Genomic DNA, 20,007 nt, shown 5'->3' on the forward strand with positions numbered 1-20,007 from the left:
GGGAGAAGTGTCACAAGAAACAAGGATGATGTTCATTTTTTCAAGGATGTTTTGGTGACTTTCAAGAGTTGCAATCATTATTGGAGAGGGTGAGTCCAGGAAGAAGAAGAATGAGTTCTTAATGTTGATTATTCCGTTCTTTAGATTTTTGCCTTTTTGGACTCTGCTCATAGCCCATTGCCCATGACACTGGCAGTTCAAATAGTAAGTTTTCAGGCAGTCAGACTACTACAGATGGCATTCTTTATGCCTCTCCATTCATAAATTTCAGCCCCCAAGGGAAATTCTTCTGGCACTGCTCAAAATTGCCAATATTTACTTTTTAGCTATAAAAGCAGAGACCGTTTAAGAAATAAAGGAGAAATTTCTAATTATAATATTTTTGTCACAATACCAAAGAATAATGCATGCTCATTATAGAAAATTTAGAAAAACAGAAAAGTCTAAAGAAAATGAAACAATCTATAATTTAATAATCACTAATAACTACTGCTATCATTTTGGTGTATTTCATTTGTAAGATTTTTCATATGTATGTGACTGTGTGTGGGTGGGTGTGGTTTATATGTTTATACAGCATAGAATTATGCATTATTTTATTTTAACACATGATAATGTCCTCCATGCCATTAAGACATGTTTAAAAATAGCCCATACTTTGCTTTATCCTAATTATGACATTGAGTTAAGTACATTACTTTTAAAAAGTCAAACACTAAAGGAAAGCATAGGTAAAAGAGTAAATACAGAGAAAGAAGTAAATCCTGTCATTTGCAATAATATGGATGGATCTTGAGGGCATTATGCTAAGTGACATTAGCCAGGCAGAGAAAGACAGGTACTGTATGGTATCACTTATATATATGTGGAGCCTAAAAAAAATTATCTTTATAGAAACAGTGAATAGAATAGTGACTACCAAGGGCTGAAGGAAGTGGGGAAATATTGAGACATTGGTAAAAGGCTAGACATTTAACTATAAGATGAACAAGGTCTGAAGAGCTAATGTAAAACCTGGTGATGATAGTTGACAACACTGTACTGCACAATTGAAATTTGCTAAGAGAGCAGAACTTAAACGTTCTCACACAAAAAAATACTTGAGGCCATGGATGTGTTAATTAACTAAATGGAAGAAATTTTTTCACAATGTGTATGTAAATCAAATCATCATGATACACACTTTAAATATCTTACAATTTTATTTTTCAATTATCAATCAATAAAGCTGGAGGAATAAGATCCTAGAACTTAAAATAAAAAGTAAATACAACACTGAAAGCACAATGCTGAGAGAGTAGTAGAAAATTCTACTAATTAGAATTAAAAGAAAATATGTCTTCTCTCTCTCTCTCTCTCTCTCTCTCTCTGCATTTATTTGAATCCAAGAAGCCATGCATTGGAATGTTTCATTGGTTTAATAACAACTTTTCAGGTGCAAATAAACTTTATTAAATGTAGAAAAGTATTTTTCTAGTCAACAACAGCAGACAAAATGCACACCACTGTCTTCAATATAACCATCAGAAATTGAATCACAATCTGTATTCGGAATTAAAGATACATCTTAATTACTTCTGCCCATCAGTAGTTACGATAAGTTTAATATCACAGTGACTTGATGCTTTTTGTTCTGCATGTTCATAATCATGAACTCTTTATTCTCTTTGATGTTGAGAGTTTAATCTTAAAAGTCACTTAGAAATTTTTGACAGATACAATTTTAGCACCTGAGTTATATATTCTTATGTGATGCATAATTCAGTCATAACTTAATTGTCTCATCTTTCAAAATTTTGTGGTTTAGATTGCAAAGAATGTGGCAGTTTCTTCTGCCTGATGTTGCAGGTGACAGTTTATCTTCTATGTATAAATAACTTCTTACTTAATTACTGCACCAGATGGAATCTTAAAAAAAGAAACATTGTGGGGGGAAGTATGGGTTCAAATGTAAGTTAAAATACTATCACATGACAGGCTATCAATTCAAGTAACTCAGCTGAGGAGACCATGAGATGAGCTGGTAACTCTAATCATTGTTACATTCCTACAAGTAGAAGCAAAGCCAACAGTAAAGCATGCTCTGTTAGCAGCTCTCAAGTTTCTTTTACATTGATCACAAGACGCATCTCAATTTCAGAAATGCTAAAATGTTTTCAAATGTATGATTCTTATAATCAAAGAAATAGGTTATATACACTTTTATGCAAATGGTATATATATAGTCTGTTCTATCACTGTCAGTCAATAGTAGCCATTTAACTTTACTATATGCAGTGTTCATGCATATATACATCTATATCTTTATAATCATGTAAATGGTCCCATAGTATTATATAAATGTACCTATCTTTTATTAATGGATACTGAGGTTTCTACCGTTTATTTATTTATTTACTTTTGCTCTTATATCAAATGGTACAATGATCAGCCTTAAACCTATATCCTCATGTGTGTGTCTAAATTTGCCTTAGAGATAAATTGTTAAAAACGGAATTGTACGTTAAAGGGCATATGCACATTTTAAATATTACGACTAATTACCAAATGTCCCTCCAAAATGTTTACACCAGCATTATGATTAACAATATTCCATCAACAGTTATGTCACTTTATCCAACCTAATAGGAAAATGTAATATGTGATTGTTTTTAGCTTTATTGTTAATTACTGAAAACATCTAAATATCAGCACCACTTTTCATTCTGTCATAAATCATGATTTATTTCACTTCAATTATTAGATATTTAAATTGCCTTAAGTTGTCCCATATGCAAGGAACATCTTTGCACATTATTCTTTGGCCTTAGGATATTTTCTTAGACGAGATTCTTAAAATTGGAACTATAGGCTAAAATTATGAAATTTTTAAACGTCATTGTACACACTGCCAAGCAGTTTTCTATAAAGATTAACTCAATACACAAACATTTATTTATTTGTAAACTTTTACTCCATTTCTGTACCTGACTATTTTGCTTCTTTTTCTCCTTTTTTATTATCTTTTTCTTCTCTTTTAAAATCTTTTTCCCTTTCCCTTCCTGTTTCCTTTAACATTTTATATACAGTCTATACTCCATACCCATATATTCATATTTCAAGTGATTAATCAAGAAATGCTTTCATAAATTAAGAACCTTTTCTTTTAAAGATTTCACACTATTATTAGGAACTACTTCTTAGCCTTAAGGTATGTGTGTGTGGAGGGGTGTGTGTGAGAGAGATATTGCTTGGTAATGCGAGTCACAGAAAACAGCCTTTCAGAAAATATTCTCACACACTGGTGACTGTGTGTACCTTTTTCCATTTCTCAGGACTCCCTAAGTGTGCATGCCGATTGCTTTCCAAGACCCTGGGGTTGCTATTTTGTCAGAACTCCACAAGCTGATGGCAGCAACTCATCCTTCTGGGCTATTTCAAATGTGCCATCAGATGTTAACATAATTTTGCTCTGATGCTATTGTCCTAGAGTAGGCAAGAGTGTGGGATCCAGAGTCAGGCAGTCTTATTTAGAATTTGAATCCTAATTCTGTTCTTACTGCTTACTAACTGAAAGGAAAAGCTAGCTCTCTGGGGCCTCTTTTATAAAAACACTAATCCCATTTAGGAGGGCTCTGCCCTCATGACCCAATGCCCTCCCAAAGACCCTACCTTCTAATATCATCTCCATGGGCATTAGGTTTTCAACATATGAAATTTGGGGGCACATAAACATTCAGACCAACAATGCAAATGGTCTTATACTTTATTACACTGAAAAGCTGGATCTTTAGTTGTGGATAACTATTCTAATTGCTATCCGATGAGCTTTAAAACAAAGCACACAAACATAAAACAGTAAAATCATCACTTCCAGTGATCTGTCTGTTACATACCCACTGGTATAACCCAATATGCAAATTGTTTGAAACCCACAATATAAAGTTGATTATCAACTAAACCCCCAAATATTTTTTCACATGTTATTCCACCAAACCATTTTTTCCTAAACAACAATTGTTTGATACAAGTTTAATCATTTTTATCATGATTTTTTTTTATTTAGACAATTAAATTTAACAGGGTGACATTGGTCAACCAGAGTACACAGATTTAGAGAAAATATTTGCACATCATCAGTATAGGGAATTGTGCTATATACCCATCACCCAAAGTTAATCTTGATATATAAAAATTCCTCATTTGTTTTTGCCGATATTTTTCTTGTCAATACCAACTCAGTATTGCAAAAGTATGAGATAATTTTCAGGCTTTTCAATGAGTCTCTTACTATTTAAGATAACTTCTGTAGTATCTTAAATTGTGATAATAATCATAAAATAGCTAGTCATTAAATGCTTACTATGGACCAAGCCCTGTGCTAACTGCTTTACCTCATTTTATCCTTAGAACAGGCCCACAAAGTGGGTATTATTTCATCATTCTGTCAAAGATCACATAGATAACAAGGGTCAGAGATAAGATCAATCCCAGGTATGTCTGATGCCAAATTCCACATTGTGAACCACTACAATGTACCATTTTGACCATATTTTTTAGTTTTACTCAAAGCACTGAAGAACCCAAACTAAGATCTCTGAGATAATCCACTAGAGACTTTCTTTTCAATGGACATAAAACCACTGATTCATGATCACTGGATATTATGATTCATCTAATTCTCAAATCACTTGATTAGTTTATTATTATCTAGTCAATTTCACTATTTTATTCACAAGAATATTATAGAGGACTAGTAAATGCTTTGCAGACCTGAAAAATATGCATGACATTCTCTTTATTTACTAAATAACTGCATTTCTCACCATTTTTTATCTTTTTTTTTTTTTCTAAGAGGTCATCACACCTACATTATTGTCTTCCTCACTAAATTATCCATCACACTATGTCTGGAGTGATCTAAACTCAAGCCCTCTTGTAACTGCCTTATTTCAAATACTTCAAAGCCCTCCCATCTTCTATAGACAATATTCTTAACTTCAGTTCCAGGACCTCCAAGGACTTTAAGATTTTTATAATTCTGTTTCAAATTATATAAATGCTGTGTCTATGTGCATTCTGCTCTGAAAAGCATCCATAGGTTTGTATTAAATTATCAAAACTTAACTATGATTTATTTGTGTGACAGAAACAGAGAGAGAGACAGAGAGAGGGACAGATAGGGACAGACAGACAGGAAGGGAGATGGGAAGCATTAATTCTTCACTGCAGCTCCTTTGTCTCCTTAGTTGTTCATTGATTGCTTTTTCATATGTGCCTTGACTGGGGGCTACAGCAAAGCGGGTGACCCCTTGCTCAAGCCAGCAAAGCAACCTTGAGCTCAAGCCAGTGACTTTGGGCTCAAGCCAGTGACCATGGGGTCATGTCTATGATCCCACGCTCAAGCCAGTGACCCTGCACTCAAGCTGGTGAGCCTGCGCTCAAGCCAGCACCCTCAGGGGTTTTGAACCTGGGTCCTCCATGTCCCAGTCCAATGCTCTATCCACTGCACCACCACCTGGTCAGGCAAAAACATAACTATGATTTTAATGCCTATAAGTCACTTGTAAAATAAAGACAAATTTTCCTAAGTATTTACACAAACCTCTTTATGACCTAATTTCTAACCCCCCAAGCCTCATCTTTTTCTGTCTCTCCCTTTGATACCCACCACATTCATATATATATATATATATATATATATATACACACACACAATAATAATAATAATGTAACACTTCCTGTGGTTTCTTAAAATGTCATGTGAACTCAGCAAACACATGGTATACCTATGTATATGCTGGAGCATCTTTCTTCTCCCCATCTTGAGAACCCAGTCATGCTCAAACCTCAGCTACCTTATCACCTTCTCAATGAAAACTTCCTGGACCTAGCCACACATGAAGTGCTTCCATAGAGCTTTGCTCATACCATTCCTAAAGTTTTTATCAAATTGCTCTAATAATTTGATTAAAGATCTATCCCCTCACAAAATTCCAAGTTCCAATAATATGGTGGCTATGATCTTGATACAATGGTGAGAATCCAGCCCCCTTTCCAAGTTTTAACCAACAGTTACTGTAACCATTCTATTTCAGGAAGGTATTTATTCATTCAACAAATATTTGAACTAATGAGTAAACAAATAAACTGAGCAACACTATTATAAATAATGACCTCTGTTTAGTCTAAATGCCTTCTATATTTATAGATGTGCATAAACTTTACCTTTCTGAAATCCAACAATAGGTAATTTATTTAATAAAAGGTCAATGTGATTCTGGCTCTGTTTGGGGGACTAGGAAGGTCTCACAAAAAAAGCTCATGTCATTATATCTTCTTTCTAAATGTTTACAGTCTTATGGGCAGCAAAAACTTAGACATCCATCGTAAGACTCATTATTGGTACTTCAATTGTTTACTTGCCCTCAAATGTGTTGTAATTCCCTACTAAGGCAGCAAAATAATATAGCCCCAGAGCCTAAACTTTGAACTTATAATTTTCTGAGTACCACTCTTAAATATTCTATATACCAACTGTGCAAGACTGAACAAATTGTATAAACTCTGAGCCTTGGCTCTATCAACTACAAAATGAAGATAATGCTTCCTTCAAATGTTCACGTAGATAGTATATGTAAAACACATAGTCAGTATGCAGCAAGTAATGGTGATGGAGGGAATGCTGGTAGGGAATGCTGCTGATGTTAATGCTGCTGAGATGTTAGCACACTGAACTGCAGTGCCAGAAGGACAAGGATTCTCTCTAATTTCTCTTTGAATCCTGAGCACTGTCACACCTGATACATAGCAGACAGTAAGCAAATGTTTGTTATGATCAATTACCAAGTACTAGATATTAAAGCCAAGAGAAGATAGAAAAAGAAGAGACTGACATGAACTAGAATTATCAAGAAAAACTTTATTGAGGAGAGAGCTATACAACGGTAGATTATTCATAGCCAGAGAACAGGAGAGAAGTGACTGAGTTACTGAAGATGAAAGGAAAAAAGCATAACATATAGTTCATGATGGGTGGGTTCCAGTAAATGTTTCTGTTTGACAGGAACAGACACAGTAGCGTGGGACATAATTAAATACTTTGTAGTTACTAAAATTTTACTGTTCAGTACTATGCCTAGCAATTAATATCAAAGATAACAGTTCAAAACCTTTGTTCCTTTTGAAAACCTCAAGTTATAGCAAAACCATACAAGAAAATGCTTCATTTATGTGATATAATAAGAAAAATGTGAATTTTATAGGGTGGCAAATCTAGGTTTGAATTTTAGTTTTGCCACTTACCTAACTTGGTTGTGTTGGGCAAGTCACTTACCTCTTTGAGCTTCAGTTTTCTCATCTATAAAATAGGAATAGTAATGCTTATCCCGCAGGGCTGATGTGGGGTTGAATGATATCATTCTTGTGAGGGATCCAGTGCAGTGCTCAATATGTAACAGGTGTTCAATAAACATGAGCACTGCTGTTATTCTTAATAGTGTGAGTTGATGTCTTTATGTCTTTGTGCTAAGTCACTGTGTACATTTTAGTTGTGCATTTTTCAGACATGTAATCTTGAGCCTACTTGATATGAAGGTAATTGGGAAATAATCCAGAAAAGGGCAAAGTGTAACATGGTACTCAACGGCTGTTTGCCTCTTTAACAGGAAGAAATGCTAAAAGTTTTATGGGCAATTGTATAGGGTGAATGCTCAAATAGGAAGATAATAATTTTCTTTATCAACCTACCTGCTATACAAACTGTCATGCAAATACTGCTTTATGCTTTATGCAAAACATTGGAAACCACTGGGACTTTATTCTTCTGCTTGGATTTTTTTTCCGTAGTAAAATGTATAACTGAATTAATTTCAACTGTGTTTGTCTGTAAACCAGCCAAATATTTCTTTTAAAATGCTTGAGCTCTGTGTTGAATATATAGAGTTATAGTTCTTAGGATGTTAATTCTTTTTCAGTAGTATGTTTCATTCTTTAATCCTTTAGTACAGTTCCACATATACTAAAACATCTTTCATGCCCATATTAATGAAACACTTTCATTTTGTGCAGGTTCTTCCAGAGGACCCAGCCCCCTGACCATGGGGGCCCAGGACACCCTTCCTGTTGCAGCAGCATTTACAGAAACAGTCAACGCCTATTTCAAAGGAGCAGATCCCAGCAAGTAAGCCTGAGGCTTGCTCCACTGTATTCTCCAAACTCTGTCTTAATCAGCAGAGGACACCCTAAATACAACTACTTAATTTCTTGTTCTAAAACCAAAAGAAGTCCAGCTAACATTAATAAATGAATACCTAGAATGGAAGAGAAAATTTAATTAGAAACATTAATTCACTGCTTTTTAAAAAAAATGTACCAAAAGGTTCAATAATCTACATCTTACTACCCAGAAATCTCTGATTTAGTTTAGGTTACAAGTAACAGAAAACCCTAACTCAACTGTCAACAGTGAGAAAAGTTATTATCTCACAAAAGTAAATGTCCCGATCATATCTTTTATTACCTTTGTCATTCCTGGACAGGAATCACCTACATATAAACTAAAACAATGGTGCATTGGAATAAGAATGTGGAAAAAAACTTCCCATAACACCCAGATAAGTAAGAGGACAACTTATATGTTACCCTTACTAAGTAAAGAAAAACTGGACCAAAAAAAAAAAATAAAAATGAAAAAAAAATGACCTAACAAATTATAATCTCAGGAAAGTAAAACCTCTAAGGGAAAATGCACTACTATCTATTTCCAGAAACCCAATTTCACTTATATCAGTGCGTATTGACAAGGGATTTGACCTGAATGTATATGTAATATAATTAAATTTTATCTCTATATAAGAGGTCCAATGGAAAAGGTTCAGGAACACTATGGATTTTCTGAAATTATATTTTTATTTTATGTGTGTATGCCTATGAGCATTTGTCCAGAGAGAGGATCTACAACATTTATCACTTTCACAAAGGGGTTCATGAGCTACAAAATAAGAAATAAATACATAAAATTAAGGGTGATTATTGGTCTAGACCAGGAGTAGTCAACCTTTTTATACCTACCGCTCACTTTTGTATCTCAGTTAGTAGTAAAATTTTCTAACCGCCCACCAGTTCCACAGTAATGGTGATTTATAAAGTAGGGAAGTAACTTTACTTTATAAAATTTATAAAGCAGAATTACAGCAAGTTAAAGCATATAACAATAATTACTTACCAAGTACTTTATGTCGAATTTTCGCTGTTTGGCAAAATAAATCTTTATAAAACAACTTACTATAGTTAAATCTATCTTTTATTTATACTTTGGTTGCTCCGTGACTGCCCACCATGAAAGCTGGAATGCCCACTAGTGGGCGGTAGGGACCAGGTTGACTACCACTGGTCTAGACAGAAACTAAACTAAATACCTAAGTCAAACTAGTTTCATTTGTAGATTCAGATCTGAATTTGATGGCCAAAAAAGGACAAACCTAGGTGTGAATAATTTTTCTTTATTTTTTATTTGCAAGCATAAGGTTTAGAAAACTTAGTATCTATGAAAATAATGGCAAGAAAAAATTAAATGTGCATATAGAACACTAGGCTCTTTTATAAAATTGTTTTTAAACAGTAATAATTAAGTATAGCATAATTAGAACTTGGATTTCCACATGTTTTTTAAGTTGGAATCTGTATGATTAATCATGAATTCTCTTTATACTTGAGAAACATTAGTTTTTTAAAAGTCTAAATCTAACAATATTATGCTGGGAAAGGAATATAACTAGTAACTATACTTTTAAGTGTCCTGCCCAAATTGTGGCATCTATCAACTTCCCTAACTGCCATGTCCTTTTAAATATCTAGGTTTATTCTTTTATTTTTCTTCTTTCCCAAGTGAGAAGAGGAGAGCTAGACAGACAGACTCCTGCATGTGCCCCAACTGGGATCCACCTGGCAACCCCTGTCTGGGACTGATGCTCTGCCCATCTGGGGCCATGCTCTCAACTGAGCTATTTTTTAGTGCCTGAGGCAGAGGCTCCACAGAGCCATCCTCACTGCCTGGGGCCGATGCAATCCAATTGAGCCATGGCTGTGGGAGGGGAGAGAGAGAGAGAGAGAGAGAGATAAAGAGAGAGAGAGAGAGAGAGAGAGAGAGAAAGGAAGGGGGTAGAGAATCAAATGGTTGCTTCTCCTGAGGGCCCTGTACAGGAATCAAACCAAGATATCCACACACCAGACCAATGCTCTACCACTGAGCCAACCTGCCAGGGCCTAGGTTTTATTCTACACCCAGATGATTATAGAGAAACAAACACTGTAGACTATGGTATCTTAGTCCATCTAGGCTACTATAACAGAATATAGACTGGGTAGTTTACAGTGGGGCAAAAGTACGTTTACATTTGTTTGTATGGAAAATAATACAATGCTTAAATAATAATACAGGAATAAACTCTGTGTTTTGTATACTCACAACTATAAACTTACTATTGCTCACCCTGTATTTCTCACAGTTCTGGAGGCTGGGAAATCCAAGGTCAAGGAACTGGCAGATTAAGCTTCTGATAAAAGCTGGCTTCCTGGTTCATAGACATCATTTTGCCATATAACCTCACATAATGGAAAGGGCTAGGGAGCTCTGTGGGGTATCTTTCTTTCCTAAGGGCACTAATCTCATTTATGAAGGTCCTACCCTCATGACCCAATCACCTCCCAAAAGCCCCACCTCCAAATACCATCACACTGGGGATTAGGTTCCAGTCTATAGCACTCTGGTTTATACCATTTATTCTTTCTTTTTCATCTTCAGAGCAGAAAGTTTATTGCTACATCCACATATCAATAGAATTTAAAAGCTACCTTATACAGAGGTATGAGTTTAAACTGTTAGAGCAAGCAAGTACCATGATTTTAAGTTGTATATACTACATGAGATAAACCAGGGTTCTATAGACTGAATGTTTGTGTTTTCCCGCTCCCACTCCCCAGTTCATCCATTGAAACCTATATTGGCAGCTGAACCAAATTAATATTAGTGCTTTTCCTATGCCTTTCTTTCTTTTTTTTCTTTTAAGTGAGAGTAAGGGAGATACAGAGACAGACTATCACATGTGCCCCAACCCAGATACCCTTGACAATCCCCATCTGGGGCCAGTGCTCTGCCCATCTGGGGCCATGCTCGCAACTGAGCTATTTTTAGCACCTAAGGTGGAGACTCCATAGAGCCATCCTTAGCGCCTGGGGCAACGTGCTCAAATCAATCAAACTATGGCTGTGGGAGGAGAAGAAAAAGAGAGAGAGAGAGAAAGGGTAGGGGGGAGAAGTAGATGTTTGCCTCTCGTGTTCTCTGACCAGGACATCCTCACATCAATCAGGTCAATGCTCTACTGCTGAGCCAACCAGCAGGGCTCCTATGCCTTTCAATATGAACTGAGCCTTTGACTTGTGGAGGACTGCATATATTGAGTGTTTTTAATTATACTGCCATAAATATTTGCAGTATGTACTGTATATTGGTAGATAAGAGTTACAATATATTTCATTGAAATTATGAGGCCTAAAATTTATGAACGGATCATGAAGTGACATTCTTCTAAATTTAATTTTATCTCCAGCCAGTGAATCATTTTAATTGCTGTTCCCTTGTTATTATTCACTTTCAAGGAAACAACTCAAGTTCAAAAGTTTGATCATGAGGTGAGGAAGGAAGGAGGAGGATAAAGCCAAACATAGCACCACATAGAGAATGATGCACAAAAGGAAAGTGGGTTTAACTTCAACCATGGTTGCCTCTGATCCTACATCAAAGCCTTACCCATTTGTGTTCAGACCACACACTGGAAACATAAATCTGCTTACTACTTTATTTTATACTATGATATACAATCCATCCAAATATAGTTACACCTTTTCCCTGGGTATTCAGAAAACCTGTAATAGGTATTCTGACATCTGAGTCTTTTTCAGTAGCTCATAGGCACAGAACACCTTGACTTTTGCTGCTGGCTGGGAAAAGGTATCGCCCATTATTAGCTCCTGTTTGAACAATCCTGGTGTTAGGGGTCAATTCTCTAATCCCCTAGAAAAACTTAGGTTTCTTGGCTATATTCTATCCTTCCCTTATCATCATATTTCAGTTATTTATTCAAAAGTTGGTCTCCTTGCTTAAACTGGAGGTTTGGGCAAGGACCACATTTGTCCTGTTTCTCACTATTCATTCCAGTGCATTACATTATGCCTGGAAAAATGAATAAACCCCCTATGTTCTTGTTAAATGTACTCTGCACTGGGTTCTGTGTTATGCACCTTTGCCTTCCCAGAACCTAAGACACACTACTGGCCTTCACAATAGTAGGTACGGTATGTGCAAGAAACTATAAAACAGTTTTAAAAAAAAGTCTGTGCATAAGTCCACGGAAACTAGAAAAAAGGAAAAGAAAGACTGAATGGAGAGAATATTAAGGAAAGCTTCAGAAAGACCTGTTTTTAAACTGAGATCAAATACAGAAAAGAGTTTGCCTAGTACCTAAGCCAGTGAAAGGGGATCGTAAGGAAGGAGAGCTGCATGTGCACAGAGGTATCTTTGCTTGAGAAGAAGACCATGGGCTGAGTTATAGAAACAGTACATGGAAGTCACATTTTCTGTGAGGGATGCATTTCTGATGACCTTATATAAATCAAGTTTACACATTTCCTGGACCAGGGTTCCTGTTGGCCAGCTAACATAGTGCTGACTGTGGGAAACCCCAGTTTATAAGTCACTTGACAGTTGCCTTTGAACTTTTGCCATTCTTGATAAATGTTTCCTTTGTCAGGATTTGCATAATTTCAAAAAACAAATTTATAAAGTAAATTTGTTAATATTTTCCTATTGCACTATTTTAGATTTTCATAATCCAGGCTCATGAAATGTAGTCATATTGTATACTGACAGGAGCAATCACGAAGGTCAAAGATTATTTTTAATAAATATAGTTTGAAAATATTAATTTTTATATAGAAAATTGCAGATCAACTTCAGCATCGGATGAATTATTAAATCAGCAAAAGTCTGACTCTGATGCTTGAGATGCACTTAAGAAATGTAATGTGAGGGAAGAGCCTTGGTGCTTCTTATACTGCTTTGTAATGGCTGCTGCTATTTAGTTCACCCAACATTGGTAAGCCCTTTGAAGGGAGAAGCTTTCTTGCTCATTTTTAATTGCCTCCCCACTCAACAAAAACTTACATAGTCAGAAGTCAATAAATGTTTACTGACAAGAAATACCACCTCCAGCCCTGGCCGGCCGGCTCAGTGGTAGAGCATCAGCCTGGCATGTAGAAGTCCCAGGTTCGATTTCCAGCCAGGGCACACAGGAGAGGTGCCCATCTGCTTCTCCACCATTCTCCCTCTCCTTTTTCTCTATCTCTCTCTTTCCCTCCTACAGCCAAGGCTCTACTGGAGCAAAGTTGGCCTGGGCACTGAGGATGGCTCCATGGCCTCTGCCTCAGGCGCTAGAATAGCTCCAGTTGCAATGGAGCAATGCCCCAGATGGGCAGAGCATCACCCCTTAGTGGGCTTGCCAGGTGGATCCCAGTCAGGTGCATGTGGGAGTCTGTCTCTCTGCCTCTCAGATTCTCACTTCAGAAAAATTTTAAAAAAGAAAGAAATACCACCCCTTGTGGCCTGACCTGTGGTTGCACAGTGGGTAAAAGTTGACCTGGAATGCTGAGATCACCAGTTCCAAATCCTAGGCTTGGCTGCTCAAGGCACATATGGGAGTTATGCTTCCTGCTTCTCCCTCCTTTCTCTTTCTCATGTGCCCTCTCTCTCTCTCTCTTTCTTTCTCTCTCTCTCTCTCTCTCCTCTCTAAAATGAATAAAAATAAATAAATAAAAATTTTAAAATTTAAAAAAGAAAGACCACCTCCTCCCTTTTCAGACTTGCTTTCAAAGAGAAACTTGATCCCCCCACCAGAACACCACTTAGACCTCATTTTGAGCAACTTGGGAAAGAAACTGAGCAGTTTCCCTACCATTTAAAAAGCATCTGAGCCACCACTGCTAACAGCAATATGCTGAGTGATGGTGCGGACTGAAGTCTATTTTAACAAATGTTCTAATTACTATTTTCTTCTAGATTTGTCAAATGATATTCTCCATGTTCACATATTGTAAAATATCAAGCGTAGATTCAGTTTGGGAGGAAGTCCAGGCTCATCACCAGCTTAGCACCAGTAAATCAGTCAGGTTTATGGATCTAAAAGACAGAGAAGGAAGACAGCAGACTTGGTACCCAAACTGGAGCCTCGGCGATAGTCTTCAGAGGAGAAGGAGGTGCAGACTCCCAGAAACCGAAATTCCCACTCAGAGCAGTGCAGAGTTAGAGATGATAGTATCTAAGGGGAGAGGGCAGCAAATTGAAGAGTTCTCTATACTCAGACATGAGCAACATTTTCATGCATGAATCTCAGTTTCCCTGGAAAGTACATTCTTGAACTTAGTTATACAGCTGCTACAAGTGTCAGTTAACCAGATCTATGGGAAAGTCATAAAACAAGTATACTTTTTTTCCCCACGAAGAATAATCCTTTTGAGATTTCTATTTCTGTCCAAGGTGGGGAAACAGGGACTGATTTACCTTTCCACTTGAAAACAGACAAAATACAGTGTGTCCGTAAAGTCATGGTGCACTTTTGACCGGTCACAGGAAAGCAACAAAAGTTGATAGAAATATGAAATCTGCACCAAATAAAAGGAAAACCCTCCCAGTTTCTGTAGGATGATGTGGCAGCATGTGCGCATGCGCAGATGATGACACAACACCGTGTATACAGCAGAGCAGCCCACGGCCATGACGGTCGAGATGTGGACGGTACAGAGGAAAGTTCAGTGTGTTCTGTGGCTTGCTAAATTCAAATCCGTGACCAAAGTGCAACGTGAATATCGGTGCGTTTATAATGAAGTGCCACCACATAGGAATAACATTACTCGGTGGGATAAGCAGTTGAAGGAAACTGGCAGTTTGGTGGAGAAACCCCGTTCTGGTAGGCCATCAGTCAGTGACGAGTCTGTAGAGGCTATACGGGATAGCTACCTAAGCAGCCCTAAAAAATCTGTGCGTGAGCCCACATCATACTGCACTGAATATGTATGAAACTGGGAGAGTTTTCCTTTTATTTGGTGCAGATTTCACATTTCTATCATGTTTTGTTGCTCTCTTGTGACCGGTCAAAAGTGCACCATGACTTTATGGACACACTGGATATGAAGCAATAACTTGAAAAGAACAGTGACCCCAGCAAGATTAGATGTGCCACATGATTGCCCCAGCTTACTTCTTTGAGAGTGTCCAAGCCACAGCATAGGGAGAGTCCAGCAGATTCCCAGTTGTTCATGGGGAAGTGACTCCACTACGAAATTAACTGAGCAGGATGCCAGAGTAAGGTAGTGGCCAGTCGGTACTGCTAGCTACCAGGCACTGCAGAAGTTAGCTGTGGAGAAGGTGCATACATGACAGAAACCTGGAGCTGAAAAACTCACCTAGCACTGCAGAATCTGGGCACTGGGGCAGCCCAGCCAAATGCACTACAGGAGTCAGATGCTAGGGAAGCTACTGTGCTATGAGACACTAGCAAAGCCACATGGGCTGCAACACCTATGCATTGGGGTTGCCACATGCACTGCAGGAGCCTGACACTAGATAAGCCTGTATACTACAGAAACCTGCCTCTCGAGCACACTGAAACCAGAAAGGAAAATCTGTCTTCCTACAATGTCTTTCTAGCGCCCTCTAATGACAAAGCTTAACATGGTGCCTGTTCAGTGGTGGGGTTAAGCCAGTTTGTGCCAGTTCAGCAGAACCAGTACCTAAATTTTTGTTGAGTTCAGTGAACCGGTTGTTAAAATGGCACTTGTAATCAGGGTTCTCTCTAAGGTGGGTGCCTGGGCAGCTGCCCAATGTGGAAATCACAAATTTCTATCCCTTACTCTGTTTTTAACATTCATCTGTGCAATAGTGTATTCTAAGTGCCGCTAGTAATGTTCATTCCGTCCATAGGCAAAAATAATTCTAAGTGAAGATGTCGATCAAGAAGCAATATGGAAATATCTTAAATAACACTTTTATTGTTTTTTGTCAGGTATTATTTAATATTTTTTGCAATACTATTTTAAAACACTTTCTTATAACAATCTAATTTTGTGTACCTCTTTTATTGTTTTACTTAAATTAGTTTAAGTACTAAATGTATGAAATAATAAACTACCTTTTAGTATACCATTTACTTATACCTAAAATGGTCATTAGGGCAGAGAACCGGTTGTTAATTCAATTCCACCACTGTGCCTGTTGGCAGAGAAAAAAATATATAAAGAGCCTATTATTACTTTTCTCAGAGCAGGCAGTAAAAGGCAAATTGGAGCTATGTTGATTTTATGTATAAATTGACATAGTAATTCTAAATTTGACATGGAAATGCAAAGGACCAATAATCGCCAAAACAACTTTGAAAAAGTTGGTAACCTAACACTGCTTGATTTCTTCTATTATAAAGCTACAGTAATAAAGACAGTGTAGTGTTGGTATAAACACAGACCAAATGTATCAATGAAACAGAATAGAGTGTAGAACAGGGGTCCCCAAACTACGGCCCGCGGGCCGCATGCGGCCCCCTGAGGCCATTTATCCAGTCCCCGCCACACTTCCAGAAGGGGCACCTCTTTCATTGGTGGTCAGTGAGAGGAGTACTGTATGTGGCTGCACCACAAAGCGCTGCGTCACTCATGTACAGTACCACTTCCGGTGACGCGGGACGCACATGTCACAGCTCCAGAAGCACGTCATATCACTTGTTATGGCTAGCAGTGACAAATATGGAACCGGACATTGACCATCTCATTAGCCAAAAGCAGGCCTATAATTCCCATTGAAATACTGGTCAGTTTGTTGATTTAAATTTATTTGTTCTTTATTTTAAATATTGTATTTGTTCCCATTTTGTTTTTTTACTTTAAAATAAGATATGTGCAGTGTGCATAGGGATTTGTTCATAGTTTTTTTACAGTCTGGCCCTCCAACTGTCTAAGGGACAGTGAACTGGCCCCCTGTGTAAAAAGTTTGGGGACCCCTGGTCTAGAAATTGGCCTACACAGGCATGTACAGCTGAACTACAACAAAATTGTTAACTGAAGAAATTCAGTGAAGAAAGAACTGTCTTTTCTGAACAAATGGTGCTAAACAATTCAATATCCATATCCACACATTAAAAATGAACCTGGATCCATGTTTCACACCTTATGCAAAAGCTGATTAAAATATATATCACAAAACTAAATTAAAAAATAAAATACCTTCTAAAAGAAAATATAGGTGAAATTTCCATGACTTTGAATTTGGCAAAGATAGGACCCCAAAAGAATAAAGTGATTAGATATAACCCATAAAAAATTAAATTGATGAATTAAAAAGTTTCTTCAAGGGTACTGTTAAGAGAAAGAAAAAAAGCCATAAACTGGGGGGAAGAAATCTTTGCAAAGCATGCATCTGATAAGTGATTTGTATCCAGAATGTATAAAGAACTCTCAAAATTCAAAAAGAGAACTGAAAGCTCAAATTAGAAAAGCAGAAAATTGAGCAGACACTTCACCAATGTAGTTAACTGATGACAAATAAGCACATGAAAACATGCTTAAGATCATTAGCCAGCCTAAACAGGCGGTTGCGCAGTGGATAGAGCACTGGACTGGGATGCGGAGGACCCAGGTTCGAGTCCCTGAGGTCGCCAGCTTAAGCACGGGCTCACCAGCTTGGACCCAAGGTCGCTGGCTTGAGTAAGGGGTTACTTGGTCTGCTGAAGGCCTGGAAGGCACAAGTAAGAAAGCAATCAATGAACAACTAAGGTGTCGCAACGAAAAACTGATGATTGATGCCTCTCATCTCTCTCTGTTCCCTATCTATCCCTGTGTCTGACTCTCTCTCTCTGTCCCTGTAAAAAAAAAAAAAAAAAAGAGCCATTAGGGATTTAAATGAAAACAACAGTGAGATACCACTGATCACCTGTTACAATGGCAAAAATTAAAAAGACAGACCCTAACACATGTTGGTGAATATGTGTAAGAACTGAAATTTATACAGCTATATTTTCTACTTTAAAAAAGCTTGAGGCCTGACCTGTGGTGGCACAATAAATAAAGCGTTGGCCAGGAACACTGAGGTTGTCGGTTCAAAACCCTGGGCTTGCCTGGTCCAGGCACATATGGGAGTTGAAGCTTCCTGCTCCTCCCCCCTTCTCTCTCTCTCTCTCTCTCTCTCTCTCTCTCTCTCTCTCTCTCTCTCCTCTCTAAAATGAATAAATAAAGTCTTTTAAAAAAAAGCTTGACAATTGCTTAAAAGTTCAAGGTGTACTTACCAGGTGACCCAGTGATTTCACTGCTATATATGTATACAAGAGAAATGATAGCATATGTTCATACAATGACTTGTACATGCATATCCATCACAACCTGATTTGTAATAGGCCAAAACTGGAAAGAATCCAAATGTTCACAGATGAATGGATTTAAAAGCAAAAACAAAAGCACTATGATATACCTATATGCTACTCAGCAGTAAAAAGTCATGAACTCCTGATAGTCACACTACAAAATGACACTCAAAATAATTATGCTGAGTGAAAAAAGCCAGACCAAAAATAAAATCATATACTTCATTCAGTTTATATAAAATTCTAGAAACTGCAAAGTAATGTAGAGTGTTGGAAAGCATATTAGCAACTGCATAAGGGTAAGGAGTAGAAGGATAGAGAAGGGCAGAAAGAGGGATACCAAGACTCGAGGAAATGTTTAGGGATGTTGGATGTCATTATCTTGAATGTGTGAGGGTTTGATAGGTGTCAAAAATTATGAAATTTTACACTATAAATGTGCCATTTATTATATGTCAATTATACCTCAATAAAGGCCTTTAAAATAAAAAAGAATTATTCTTCCTTCCAATTTATCAACCCATTGTGTTAACCCATATGTTAACTGATGTTACAATTTCAACCAAATAGACAAGTTAATGAAATGAAATCTAGCTAAATTGGACCCATAAGTCTACCTCAGGGGTTCATAAAAGAACATGCTCAAAGTATCAGTTGTGTCACTCAGAAAACTAAAGTAAGTCCCAGTGAATAATGTGATAACATTGTGCAATTTAGTATCTTCAAATATGCTGTCAAAAATTCAGAAATCAAAGAAAGAGAGAACCACCAGAATAGATGGTCCTATTTGTGAGGGGAACATTTATATTTTCCTACCGAAAAAGAAAAGCTACACTTTTCTTCTTACAGTTCAAAAAGACATTCAACAAAATAACCACTATTTTGTTGTTGTCATTGTATAAGTGTTGAAAGAAACCACTGAGTCTTAAAAATGATTTATGGTTGAGAATGGAATTGGAAGTGCTACCTTTTTTCCCTTCTGCTGTGTAATATTGTGACATAAATCTGTTCTTTTCACAACTGTTTTGATTCCAGCATACTGACCTGGGCTTCTCGCTTTCCTCTCATTGCTCTGATATACCAGGTGCATTGTGAAGATTACTGGGGAGATGGTGTTGTCCTTCCCTGCCGGCATCACCAGACACTTTGCCAACAACCCGTCGCCAGCTGCCCTGACTTTTCGGGTGATAAATTTCAGCAGGTTAGAACACGTCCTGCCAAATCCCCAACTACTCTGCTGGTAAATATATTTTGCACAAATTTTTTAGAGATGTCTGTAGCTTAGTGCTTCTTCATACTTAGATGAGGGAGGGATAAACCTTAGCAAAGGAGTAACACAGTAAAGCCATAACCACTACTCAGATAAGTATGTAGATTCAAACTTGTGACTTCATCAGCTGTCAAAGGTGTTTTCGTGGTTGATCGTGTATCTGTATGTATATAAATTTTAATGGCCAGCTATCTCAGGGGGCTAAAGAAACATTTCAAGTAATAAAATCTGTATAGTGACCATTTATTTATTGATGATAAGTAAAACAGACAATCTAGTGTCTGTTTTACTTATCATCAA

At 37.2% G+C, this 20,007-nt stretch overlaps 1 protein-coding gene across 17 annotated transcripts in view; it reads left to right on the forward strand.

Annotated features, from left to right (window-relative positions):
* SGIP1 (SH3GL interacting endocytic adaptor 1) overlaps positions 1-20,007 on the forward strand; it is a 223,780-nt gene that overhangs the window by 188,739 nt on the left and 15,034 nt on the right. For all 17 annotated transcript variants that reach the window (XM_066376506.1, XM_066376505.1, XM_066376507.1 and 14 more), the window contains 2 exons: positions 8,050-8,161; positions 19,522-19,677. In XM_066376506.1, coding sequence (XP_066232603.1) covers positions 8,050-8,161; positions 19,522-19,677 — 268 coding nt within the window. The remainder of the gene's footprint in view (positions 1-8,049; positions 8,162-19,521; positions 19,678-20,007) is intronic.

Source organism: Saccopteryx leptura, chromosome 3 (genome assembly GCF_036850995.1).
Source record: "Saccopteryx leptura isolate mSacLep1 chromosome 3, mSacLep1_pri_phased_curated, whole genome shotgun sequence".
NCBI classification, from domain to species: Eukaryota; Metazoa; Chordata; class Mammalia; order Chiroptera; family Emballonuridae; genus Saccopteryx; species Saccopteryx leptura.